The sequence below is a fragment of the Sorex araneus genome, chromosome X (genome assembly GCF_027595985.1).
Source record: "Sorex araneus isolate mSorAra2 chromosome X, mSorAra2.pri, whole genome shotgun sequence".
Lineage (NCBI taxonomy): Eukaryota > Metazoa > Chordata > Mammalia > Eulipotyphla > Soricidae > Sorex > Sorex araneus.
This window is the reverse complement of record NC_073313.1, coordinates 53,275,230-53,288,748: the sequence shown is the minus strand read 5'-3', so window position 1 is coordinate 53,288,748 and position 13,519 is coordinate 53,275,230. Positions and strand designations below refer to the sequence as shown.

Sequence of the window (13,519 nt, the reverse complement as noted above, 5' to 3'; positions counted from 1 at the left end):
ATCTGCCTTCTCCCCTCTGCTCATGAAGCAGTCTTCCAGCTATGGGTCAATCCCCTTGGCCCTTGTATCTACTGTCCTTGGGCGTCAGCCTCATGTGATACTACCCTAAACTCCACAAATGAGTGCAGTCCCTTTATGTCTATCCCTCTCTTTCTGACTCATTTCACTTAGCATGATACTCTCCATGTTTATCCATTTATAAGCAAATTTCATGACTTCATCTCTCCTAACAGCTGTATAATATTCCATTGTGTAGATGTACTAAAGTTTCTTTAATCAATCATCTGTTTTAGGGTACTCGGATTGTTTCCATATTTTGGCTATACAGTTACAAACTTTTTTGATTACATTTGAGTCATACAATGATCAAGTACCCATCCATCCACCAGTACACATTTTCCACCATCATTGTTCCCAGTGTCCCTCCCACCACTCCCACCTCATCCCATCCCTGGCCTCTGTGTCAGGTATATTTATTCTTATTCTCTCTCTCTAATTTGCAGTGTTATGATTTGCAATACAAATACTAAGAGGCCATCATGTTTTGTCTTTAGTCAACTGTCAGCACACATCTCCCATCCCGAGCAATCCCTCTAACCATCATTTACTTAGTGGTCCCTTCTCCATCCCAACTGCCTTTCCCCCAGCACGTGAGGCAGGCTCCCAAACTGTGGAGTGATCCTCCTGGCCCTTATCTCTACTATCCATAGGTGTTTGTCTCCTATTATGTTACTTTATATTCCACAAATGAGTGCAGTCATTCTATGTCTGTCCCTCTCTTTCTGACTCATTTCACTTAGCATGATACTCTCCATGTCCATCCACTTATATGCAAATTTCATGATTTCATCTTTTCTAACAGCTGCATAAAATTTCATTGTGTAGTCATACCAAAGTTTCCTTAACCAGTCATCTGCTCTCGGTTACTCGGGTTTTTTCCAAATTCTATTTATTGTGAACAGTGCTGCAATAAACATACAAGTGCAGATGTCATTTCTAATGTGTTTTTTGCAACTCTTGGATATGTTTCCAGGAGTGGAATTGCTGGGTTGTATGGGAGCTCAAATTCTAGTGCTTGGAGGAATATCCATATTGTTTTCTAAAAAGGCTGGACCAGTCAGCATTACCACCAACAATGAATGAGAGTCCCTTTCTCCCCACATCCACACCAGCAGTGGTTGTTCTTGTTCTTATTGATGTATGCCAGACTCTGTGCTGTAAGATAAAATATCTCATTGTTGTTTTGATCTGCATCTCCCTGATGATTTGTGATGTAGAGCATTTTTTCATGTGCCTTTTGGCCATTTGAATTTCTTTTTTGAGGAAATATCTGTTCATGTCTTCTCCCCATTTTTGATGGTGTTGGAAGTATTTTTCTTGTAAAGTTCTACCAGTGTCTTGTATATCTTGGGTATTAAGCCCCTATCTGATGGGTCTTGGGTAAATATTTCTGCCCATTCTGTGGGCTTTTTCTGTATTTCAGTCACTATTTCGTTTGACATTTAAAAATTTCTTAGTTTAAGGTAGTCCCATTTGTTTATATTTGTTTCCACTTGCTTGGTCATTGGTGTTTCATCCTTGAAGATGCCTTTAGTTACAATATCATGGAGGATTCTGCTTATATTTTCCTCCATATACCTTATAAATGGCATGGATCGATAGTACAGCGAGTCGGGCATTTGCCTTGCACGAAGCCTACCTGGGTCGATTCTTTTCCCTCTCGGAGAGCCTGGCAAGCTACCAAGAGTATCCTGCCCACACGGCAGAGCCTGGTAAACTCCCTGTGGCGTATTCGATATGCCAAAAACAGTAACAATAAGTCTCACAATGGAGACGTTACTGGTGCCCACTCGAGCAAATAGATAAACAATGGGACGAAGTGCTACAGTGCAGTGCTACCTTATGGATTCAGGTCTGATATTGAAGTCTTTAATCCATTTTGATCTGACTTTTGTGCTTGGTGTTATACACAGTCTGAGTTCATTCTTTTGCATATAGCTGTCCAGTTTTCTCAGCAACACTTGTTGAAGAGGTTTCCTTGCTCCACTTCACATTTCTTGCTCCTTTATCAAAGATTGAGTGATCGTACACACTTGAGAGATTGTGTCACAATGTTTAACTTTGTTCCAATGGCTGTGGGTCTGTTTCTATTCCAATGTAAAGCTGTTTTAACTTCTACTGCTTTGTGGTACATTTTGAGATTGGGGAAGGTGATGCCACCCATCTTCTTTTTCCCAAGGATTGCTTTGCCTATTTGTTGGGGTTTATTACTTCATATGAATTTGAGAACTGATGTGTCTATTTCTTTTAATAATGCTATGGGTATCATTATAGGGAATGCATTGAATCTGTACAATGCTTTGGGGAATATTGCCATTTTCATGATGTTAATCCTTCCGATCCATGAGCATAGAATGTGTCTCCATTTCCTAGTGTCATCTTTTATTTCTTGAAGCAGTGTTTTGCAATTTTCTTCTATTGTTCCTGCACCTCTTTACTTAAGCTGATTCTAAGGTAGTTAATTTTATGAGGCACTATTGTGATTGGTATTTTTTTAATATCTCTTTCTTTATTTTCATTATTTGTGTATAGGAAAGTCATGAACTTTTGAGTATAGATTTTGTAACCTGCCACTGTACTATACAAATCTATTGTTTATAGGAGGTTTTCCATAGAGCCTTAGGTTTCTCTAAGTATAGTATCATGTCAACTGCGAATAGTGATAGCCTGACTTCTTCCTTTCCTATCTGGTGCCCCTGATATTCTTTTCTTGCCTAAGTGTTATGACAAGTACTTTCAGTACTATATTGAATAGAAGTGGTGAGAGTGGACAACCTTGTCTTGTTCCCAATCTTACAGGGAAGGCTCTTAGTTTTTCCCCATTGAGAATAATGCTTGCTGTGGGTTTGTGGTAGGTGGCTTTGACTATATTGAGGAAATTTCCTTCGACTCCCATTTTGCTGAGAGTTTTTTAATCATAAATGGGTGTTGGATCTTGACAAATGCCTTCTCTGCATCTATTGATATTATTATATGGTTTATTCTCTTTCCTTTTATTGATATGGTATATTATGTTGATTGACTTGCAAATGTTAAACCATCCTTGAATCCCCGGGATGAATCCTACTTGGTCATGGATTTTTTAAATTTTTTTTATTTTATTGAATCACCATGTGGAAAGTTACAAAGTTTTCAGGCTTATGTCTCAGTTATACAATGCTCAAATACCCGTCCCTTCACCACTGCCCATATTCCACCACCAAAAACACCAGTATACCTCCCACCCCCACCCCCACCCCCGCCTGCGTAGCTGATAAATTTCACTTCATTTTCTCTTTACCTTGATTATATTCCATATTTCAATACAAAACTCACTATTGTTGTTGGAGTTTCCAAAAAAAAACCAGCCCTGCTGACAAGGAAGCATTTGATAATTAATTTTCCATTGCTGAGAATGAAGAGATATGAAGTAGCGCAGATTTCTGTATTTTAGTATTTGAGTAATTAAGTCCAGGGAGATTTATGTTAGAAATTGCATCATTTCCCTTCCTGAGGCAGCATGGGGCTATGGCTTAGTTCACAGTCTAGAGACATTGCTGCAAGCAGTTGCTGGTACTAAAAGTAGTCTAGCTGGTCTCCGGATCGTTAAGGATATTTGTGTCTATATTCATCAGGGATATTGCCCTATAGTTTTCTTTTTTGTGGTGTCTCTGTCTGCTTTTGGTAGGGGAGTGATATTTGCCTCATATAAACTGTTTGGAAGTGTTTCTGTTTCTTCAATTTCTTGGAAAAGTTTGAACAGGATTGTAGTAGATCCTCTTTGAAGGTTTGGAAGAATTTACTAGTGAATTCATCAGAGCCAGGGCTTTTGTTTTTCAGCAGACTTTTGATTACTATTTAAATTTCTTTGATAGTGGTAGGTCTGTTCAGGTACTCCAAGTCTTCTTGGGTTAGCTTTGGGCAATTGTAGGAGTCCAGGAATTTATCCATTTCCTCAAGGTTTTCTAGTTTCTTAGCATAAAGCTTTTCAAAAGAATCTCTGACTATTCTTTGAATTTCTGTAAGTTCTGTTGTGATGTCTCCCTTTTAGTTTCTGATTCTGTTTCTTAGGGATCTCTCTTTCTCTTTCCTTGTGAGTCTTGCTATTGGTTTATCCATCTTTTTATTTTCTAAAAAAACCCTTTCTTGGTTTCACTCATCTTTTGGATTGGTTTTTGGGTTTCCATGGAGCGATAGCACAGGGGGTATGGCGTTTGCCTTGCACACAGCTGACCCAGGTTCTATTCCTCCACCCCTCTCATAGACCCCAGCAAGCTTACAAACTTTCCTCTTAACACAGCTTTTGCCCTGTATCAGAGGTTCTGGTAACTTGTGTCTTCATTCTTGTTCAGTTCCAGGAATCTTTTTTTATTTCCTCTTTGATCTCCTTTCTAAGCCACTCATTGTTCAGTAGTGATCTGTTTAGTTTCCAGGTGATTAGCTTGAGTTTCTGTTTCTGAGTGTGATTCACTTCAATTTTCAGTGCATCATGGTCTGAAAAGATCATTGATACAATTTCTGTCCTCTTATTTTTATGGAGGTATGTTTTATGGCCCACTGTGTGGTCTATCTTGGTGATTGACCCATGTGCACTTGAGAAGAATGTGTATTCAGCTTTTGGGGGATGATCACTGTCACTGTCATCCTGTTGCTCATTGATTTGCTCAAGCGGGCACCAGTAAAATCTCCATTGTGAGACTTGCTGTTACTGGTTTTGGCATATTGAGTACTCCATGGGTAGCTTGCCAGGCTTTGCCATGTGGGCAAGATACTCTCAGTAGCTTGCCGTGCTCTCCAAGAGGGGCAGAGGAATTGAGCCTGGGTCGGCCATGTGCAAGGCGAATGCCCTAACACTGTGTTATCGCTCCAGCCCCTAAAAAACAATAGATCAAAAAAAATTTTTTAAAGTCTGAAAAGAAATGTACATCACCCCAGAGACCTATGATTGAGTTCATGAGAAACAATATAAGAATCATTTGAGTCTCTAAGGAAGAAGAATGTGAATTCATGATAAATCACTAAAGAAATCATAGAAATTTTCCAAGTTGAGAATATAAACACCCAGACCTAAGAGGTCTAAAAGATTCCAGTAAAAATAGACTCAAATAGAAAAACTCCAAGATACATGGTACTCAAAATTCTGAAATCCAAAGACAAGATACAGAATATTGAAAGCAGCAAATTTTAAAAAGAAACTTACAAAGGAAAGCATATAAGATTCACAGCAGATCTATCAAATGAGACTCTGAGACAGAAGAGAATGGAGACATATAGTATTAAAAACTCAATGAAATTAACATGCCTCTAGGAATACTCTTGAGCTACTCATATCTGAAGGAAGGATGCAAAACTTAAAGTACAGGCAACAGTTTAGGGAATCCATAGCCTTTAACCAACTTTGTAAAAAGCGTCAACGGAGTTTCTAAGAAAATAAACGTCTCAGCACTTGGCATTCGGGGGGATAATATGTAATATATATACATATATATATATATCTTCTTCTTTAATTTCTTCCCTCAAATAAAGTGTGTCCTTTCTGAGCTTGAGTCTGATTGATCTCTTGAGAGTTGATAAAGCAGTGTTAAAATATCCAACTATTGTTGTGTTGCTATCAATGTCTTTCTTCAAGTCTATGAGAAGTCGTTTTAAATATTTTGCTGGTTTTTCATTAGGTGCACATACACTTAGGAGTGTGAGTTCTTCCTGGTGTACAGATCCTTTGATCATTAAGAAATTACCTTCACTGTCTCTTGTAACCTTCTTCAGTCTGAAGCCTATGTGGTCTGATATTAGAATGCCCACTCCAGCTTTTTTGAGGGAGTTGTTTGCTTGTAGAATTGTTTTCAATCCTTTAACTTTGAGTCTGTGTTTGTTGTGATTGTTCAGATGTCTTTCTTGCAGGCAGCACAATGTTACATTCAATTCTTTTTTAATAATTTATTGATTTTTTATTAGTGAGTAACAGTGAGGGTACAGTTACATATTCACACATTTTCGTGCTTGTTTTACCCTCATGCAATGTTCGAGAACCCATCCCTCTACCAGTGTCCATTCTCCACCACTCATGAACCCAGTATCCCTCCCACCCCCCTATCCAATCCCCCCACCCCACTCTGCTTCTGTGGCAGAGCATTCCAATTTGTTCTCTTTCTCTCTCCTTTTGGGTGTTGTGGTTTGCAATAGGGGTTTTGAGTGGCCATCATGTACAGTCTCTAGTCTACTTTCAGTGTTTGCATTCAATTTTTGATCCATCCCGCCACTCTGTGTCTTTTAATTGGTGCATTTAGCCCATTGGCATTGAAAGATTATTATTATGGGGTTTTCTGCCATCTTTCTGCCAAAGTTTGATGTATTTGAGGGGCTTTTTTGTCTCTAAACTAGCCCATTTAGTTGGTCTTGTAGCCATGCTTTTGAGGCTATGAAGTACCTGAATTGTTTGTCTGTGAAGCTGTGTGTTGTTACTTCTTATATGAATGAGAGTCTAGCTGGGTAAAGTATTCTAGGTGAGGCACTTCTTTCATTGAGTTTGTTCACTATATCCCAACAATGATTTCGGGCCCTTGGGTTTCATTGGATTGGTCTGCTGTGAATCTTAAGGAGGCTCCTTTATAAGTAATTTCTCTCCTTGATGTTGCTGTTTTCAGAATTTTATCTCAATCTATGGTTTTCGTCACTCTAATTAGGATGTGTTTTGAAGTATTTTTATATGGATTTCTTTTAGCTGGTGCCCTTCGGGCCTCCTAAATCTGTTCACATGTGCTCTTCAGTTCTGAAAATGATAGCAATTATGTATTTGACAGTATCTTCTTCACTATGGGTTTCTTCCTCTTGCTCTGGGACTCCAACAATTCTTATTTTATTCCTCTTGACTTCATCCCAATTTTCTCTTAACATCTATTCATTTATTTTGAGGTTCTTTTCCATTTTCGTCTGTTGTCCTGAGATTCTCTGCCATCTTTCTGTCAAAGTTTGGTGTATTTTAGGGGCTTGTTTTGCCTCTAAACTTGCCCATTTAGTTGGTCATTTTCTTGAAGCTCATCATCTTGGATCCAAGCCCATCATCTTGGAGCTCATCGATTCTGTCCTCGCAACTATTACTCTGTTGCTGAGGCCTTCCATTGAGTGTTTCATTTCACCTACTAAGATTTTTAGGTCTGTAAATTCTGCTCATATTTTTTTTTGCATTTTCTTCACCTCTGCTTTCATATCCTCTTATCAGTAGTGTGTTCCATTGCTTCTTTGAGCTCCTTATACGTCCTTAAAAGCTCCTTTTAAAATTTCTTATCTGAGATGTTATAGAGTTCATTATAACTGTTTGATTCATCTGGGCTACCAGTTTCAATCATTAAGCTTGGTGGATTTCTGTGTTGTTTTACCATAGTGACCTTTGTGTTTTGGAGGTATTTTTGTCGTGTTGTTGTATGTTTTTGCCTCTGCAATTGGGCTACCTCTGTGTATTTCTGTGGCTTATTCATATATATGTGTGAGGCTTGGGTTAACTTGTACCTCAATCATGGGGTGCAAAAAAATAACTTATTTATGCAGACATATTGGCAAGCACGCATTTTTGTGGTTAGAGTTTTAAAAGGTGTGTTGCATAGCTAGATGGGGAAGGGCGACTGCAGGGGTCCACATAACAGATGAAGGACTTAAGTTCGGCGCTCTGGGGGTGGCAGCTGGTAGGGGGATGCAGGTTCTAAAACAATTTTTAAAGAAGTTTCAATTTATTGTAGGAGGCTGCACAGAAATAAGTAGCAATCATATCAGTACAGCTAGAGTAAAATTTGTTATGAGTCTCCAAAAAGGAGTTCTAGATATGTTAGCAAAGAAATCAGAGGCAAGTAAAAATGATGCTTTGTTTAGTTTTGTGGGGTTTTAAAAGAATAAATGAGACATGGAGACATTATGGTACAAGGAAAAGTATAAGGGCCAGGCAATATGACATGTGTTTTACTTACTAAAACTCATAAGTTCCCTTATTTCTTTTCAAACTGCTACCTCTTACATCATGTCACACTCTCTCGCCTCTGTCACCTCTCTGACCTCTTCTGATCCTCTCCCCTTTACTCACTCCACCACAACACTACTTTTCTCTTCACTAGTTCCCACACGCACCAGACACTACCTTCTCTTGTCTTAACACTTATGTCTCAGAAAACTTGTTTCAAATATCTGAATTGTTCACTTCTTCACGTTATTCAGTACTAATCTCAAATGTTATCTCCTGGAGAATACATCCTTTACCATCCTAACAAAAACATCTCCCTTCATCTCTATGTCCCCTATTTCTTTATCCTGCTTTACATTTCTTTTTATCACATAATTCTCTATATTTATTTGTTACGGTGCATCTTCTCAATAGTGTATAAGCTCCACAAATGTAGAGGGTTGTGTAACATGAATTCTTCAAAACAACTATGTTTAAAATGTCAAAAATCGTGCTATATTTGAATAATATATTCATGGTGAATACTTCTAAGTTATGATACTGAAGGGAGAAAGTAGTGTCTCCTTTTAGCTGCTAGTCCTGACAAGCACTAAAAACGTCAAAATTACTAACTGGCTCAGGATGCCTCAAAGTTCTGCTGGCCATTGACTAGTACTAATCCCACAGAGGAATCATCATTTATGTTTTTCAAGTAAAAACAATTATGAAATCTTCTCAAGCTGGCAGTTTTCTTTTAGACATCCTTTTGCCCAGGTTATGTCAAATGGGTCATCATAACCCATTTTCCTCATCCTGATCCTCACCATTTTGGAATGAACTGCACATTTTTTCCTTTTCATTTATTTTTGCTGGGCCATCTGGCAAGCCATGAGCTCAGAGGCTTAGGGGCTTTTTATTTGTCTTGAATGTCCTAGTGGGGCATTGCTCACTTCCTATCTCCTCAATAACTGTCTTTAAGACTTAGTATGAATTGGCAGGCTTTGGCAATTTAGACTGCTATAACCACTTCTCTGAGGATAACTTAAATGTTGGGGATTATTAAAAACCTCTGTCTTGTTTAGACTAGTTCCCAATACTCTTGTTCCTCCTAAAAGTTGGTGTGATCATTTTGGATTGCTCTACCAGAGCCTTAGAGAAATAATTAAATCTCTATTTTTCTCCTCACGTTGTTTTTATGACATTAATTTCTGCCTAAAAAGTATCTTCCTTTTCCATCTCTTCTGATCTGATATCGTCTCATAATAAAAATGAGTTATCCCAAGCAGAAAGAAGATTAGTGTACTTGTCCTGATATTTTCAATCCTCTCTTTCTTCAGTTTTCCCCACAGCATTTATTTAGTTAGTTAGTTAGTTATACTTTTTCGGTCACATCAGGCAATGGTCAGGAGTTACTCAAGCCTCTCAAATCAAGAATTAGTCCTGGCGGTGCTCATAGGATTATATGGAATGTCAGGGATCAAACCTGGGTCTGTTGTATGCAAGTCCTCAACCTACTATACTATCTTTCCAAACCCCACCTCTCAGTATTTATTGATCTTTGGTTGTGGCACCAACTTCCATATTCCTTGTGATGTGTGTACATCTCTGCAACTTAATGGCAGAGGCTGTATCCCTAGCAATGTGTTGCATGATTGTTTGCATAGAGAAGTTGCTCAACAGTTGTCATTTACCTGATAAAAACTGGCATACTTTTGATAAAATTGTTTTTGAGTTCTGTATTGACTTTTCCTCTGCTCTTCAGTCTCAGGAGACTGTGGTGAAATAAAACTCTGTGAGGTTCTAGATGTGTTTATGTACTACTTTGATTATTATAATTGTGTTGTGGATATTTGCAGATATTTAAACTCTTTAAATTGTACATGTTGAATATGTTCAGTTTCTGTATATTAATTGTACCTCAATAAAGTTTATTGAAAAATATTTTTTGCAAAATTTGATGTCAAATGTGCATAGTTTCCATCTCAACGGCACTTTTTCTCTTTTTGTTCCTCATGTTTCAGGTCGACTCATCATATCATCAGACTTCTGGAATCTTGATTGGTCATCACCCTGTTCATGTCCCCTTCTCATCTTCATCAATTCAAAAAGCGGCGATCACCAGGGGGTCGTCTTTCTCAGGAAATTCAAGCAATACCTCAACCCATCTCAAGTTTTTGATCTATCGAAGGGTGGACCAGAAGCCGGGTAAGCATAGAATAAGGGTTTAAAATTTGGCATACAGAGGGATTATTCTATACATTCTAGATAGAGGAGACAGAATTCCTGGAATCAGTGTTAGTATCTGGGTGAGGTATTACACTCTTTGCCTATAATGCCTATTTTCTCAATTTAGGATACAAACACATAACTGTTAAACATTTGGGTTGTCAGATTGAAGAGTTTTTAACCTTTTCCCAAAAATTCTTTAAAGTTCATGTCCTGCTCTCAGATTTGCTCCACCTTTTCTCATTGTTCTCCCTCTCGGAGAGCCCAGAAAGCTACCGAGAGTATCTTGCCCACATGGCAGAGCCTGGCAAGCTACCCATGGCATATTTTATATGCCAAAATCAGTAACAACAAGTCTTACAATGGAGACGTTACTGGTGCCTGTTCAAGCAAATCGATGAACAATAGGACAACAGTGCTACAGTGCTACATTTCTCATTGTTCAGCCATATTTTCTATGATCCCACCAATCAAATTGCAAAGCATTCTTCTTGAGCCTCAGCAAGTGTGTTTTGCTAGATTACTGTAGCTTCCAAAGCAAGATCACATACAGGAAATGTGGAAATAAGGGTATGCCTATTCTCCATGCTTTCCAGAGTGAATGTTATCTGTTGTATTAAGTACATAGAAATATAATGACTACAGGCTATAGTAAGAAGGCAGGTAGCCTGTTTTCAGGGTATAAAAGCAATAGTTGGAATATTGTGGGAAAGAGTCATACAACACAGAGCTTCATGAAATGATGTCCACTTCCCTTTCTTCATTCCAGGCTCTGCATGTTCAAAAATTTTGCTCGCTTTCGCATTGTAGTTTGTGGTGGAGATGGCAGCGTGAGCTGGGTCTTATCAGTGATTGATGACTTTGGATTACATGAAAGGGTAAGTTCCTGAGTGACTCAATTTAGCCATTTCTAGAGAGACTGGGAAAGCAGGGCTATTCATCCAAGCTGCCCATGGTTTTCTCTCACCCTTTCTGTAAAATACATGTATTCCACTTGTTTTATAATAAACTTTACTGGTATATAACCCAATTGAACACTACTCACATAGACTATTTTTCATCTCTCTCTGTGTTAAAAAAGTAATGCAGGGGTTAGTAAAAAGAATAAGCTGTATTCTATTACCCATGCCTTAAAGATAAGAGCAAACAAAAAAGAAGTGATCTCATAGCACTCATTCCCCAATTTCCTACCAATCCTGAGTCACAAGAGTAGCAGAAATTTTGTTTTACCTCACCCAGATCTCCCTAAGTAGTCCCATGATCTGTAAGAGCTGTATTCCCAGTGACATTCACATTCTTGGCATTGACTAACTAGAATTGTGTGCCAAATTCCTCTCTTATAAGAATGTACAGGGCCAAAACAGTAGTACAGTAAGTAGGAAGCTTGCCTTGAATACTGGCATCCAGCCTAGGTTTGATCCCCAATACCACCTACGATTCCCCAAGCACTGCCAGTAGTGATCCCTAAGCACAAAACTAGGAACAAGCCCTGAGCCCTGCCAGTTTGTCCCCAAAACCAGAAAAAAAAGAATGACTTAAATATTAACATATTCCCACAAACTATCCCCTTCTGAACAAGATTTGTATTTCAAGTGGAGACCAACTTCTTAGAGAAAATTACACTTGACTAAGAATCAGAAAGTTCCTCATTGCCACTAACCCTGAGAACAATTCATTTACCCAAAAACAATTTACAGGGATTTTTGGATGGGTATTGATAGAACTATCTGAAAAGAGTGCATATTTTTGTGTTTGCAGTGTCAGCTAGCAGTCGTCCCACTTGGAACAGGCAATGATCTGGCCCGCGTCCTCGGCTGGGGTGCATTCTGGAACAAAAATAAGTCTCCTTTGAACATCCTCAACAGAGTAGAGCAGGCTAGTGTCAGGACTCTAGACAGGTAAGTGACAAAATATCAGATCATTGTGCCTATTTCATAACAACATCAGTTGCTCCTAGTTACATCATCTCAGTCAGTTATCTTCTATGCTCCCTCAAAGAGACACACTGCTTTTCAGCCTTTAGGGCAGGTGAGATTGTGGAGTCTTCCTTGTCTTCTAAGAACCTAGAATCTAAATGAAACCACAGCTCTTCTCCACAGAGCAAGAGCCCTATGGAGGAATGTCAAGGACTCTATGAACACCCTTCAAATAGCATAGCTCGGTGCACTCCATTTTGGAATAGTCCACACATCCTAACTCAGAGTGTGTTCACTCTTTATCTTATGAGGTCTCTTCTCTCTCTCCCTAATTTCATATTTCGTAAATAAAACTTTTCTAGTTCTCACACCAATATAACACAGCTCATTATCTGGGAAAAATGTTATTTTTGGAAAATGGACTAATTTTCATCTTCTCATTCTGTTACAAACTAGTATAAAAACTATTCTGTAGCCTCATCAAGTTATCAAAGAAACTAAAAAATGAGTTAGAGCAATTAGACTAGATTGTGTTCCAGAGAAAAGTTTTGTTATTCAACCTACATCAAATTTTTTTCTATCCTGAGTCTTATGTGAATATTTGATTTATAGTTGTTTATAAATTTGCTCATGAGGATACCTTGGAGTTTTCAAAGTATACTGAGCCTTACCAAATATATTCTCTTTTTATCTTTTTTTCTCTTGAAGTAACATGATTTTAAATACTGTTGATATTTATGCTCTAGGCATATAATGTTACCTTTCATCCACTACCAAAGTGTTGATAACTTTCTAAGACTGTCTCTAGGTCTCTCCTGTTCATCACCTCCCAACTTCCTTAGCAGTATTCAGTTCTATTTCCAGACTGAGAGTTCAGCAAATTTTGTAGCAAAAGGATAGTACTTCATCTTTTCTTATAGCTCAGTGGTATTTTATTTTGTGTGTGTGTACATCACAACTTTTTATCTACTCATCTGTTATTGGCATTTGAGTTGCTTCCAGATGTTGTAAACAGACAGAAATGAACATAGATGTGCATATATCTTTTAAAATTTATTCTGTGTTCTAGGGATAGATGCCAAGTTGTCAAATGGTTGGTCATGTGGTACTCATTTTTTTGTTTTTGGATTTGGGTTTTGGGCCACATCCGGTGAGGCTCAGAGGTTACTTCTGACTCTGCAGTCAGGAATCACTCTTGGTAGTGGTTTGTGAACCATGTGGGATGCTGTAAATCAAACGCAGATTGGGCAAATGCCAGGCAAGTGCCTATCCGCTGTACTGTCACTCGGGCTCCAGTATTTCTATTTTCAAGTTTTTGAGAAGTCTCTATATTGTTTTCTATAGAGGCTGAACTAGTTTACAATCCTACTAATAATGGATGAGATTTCATTTTTCATCACCCACCAATACT

The 13,519-nt window shown here is 38.3% G+C and overlaps 1 protein-coding gene across 1 annotated transcript in view; it reads left to right on the top strand.

The window, feature by feature from the left end:
- DGKK (diacylglycerol kinase kappa) overlaps positions 1-13,519 on the top strand; it is a 182,524-nt gene that overhangs the window by 129,065 nt on the left and 39,940 nt on the right. The window contains exons 10-12 of the mRNA XM_055121079.1: positions 9,988-10,171; positions 10,962-11,070; positions 11,951-12,090. Coding sequence (XP_054977054.1) covers positions 9,988-10,171; positions 10,962-11,070; positions 11,951-12,090 — 433 coding nt within the window. The remainder of the gene's footprint in view (positions 1-9,987; positions 10,172-10,961; positions 11,071-11,950; positions 12,091-13,519) is intronic.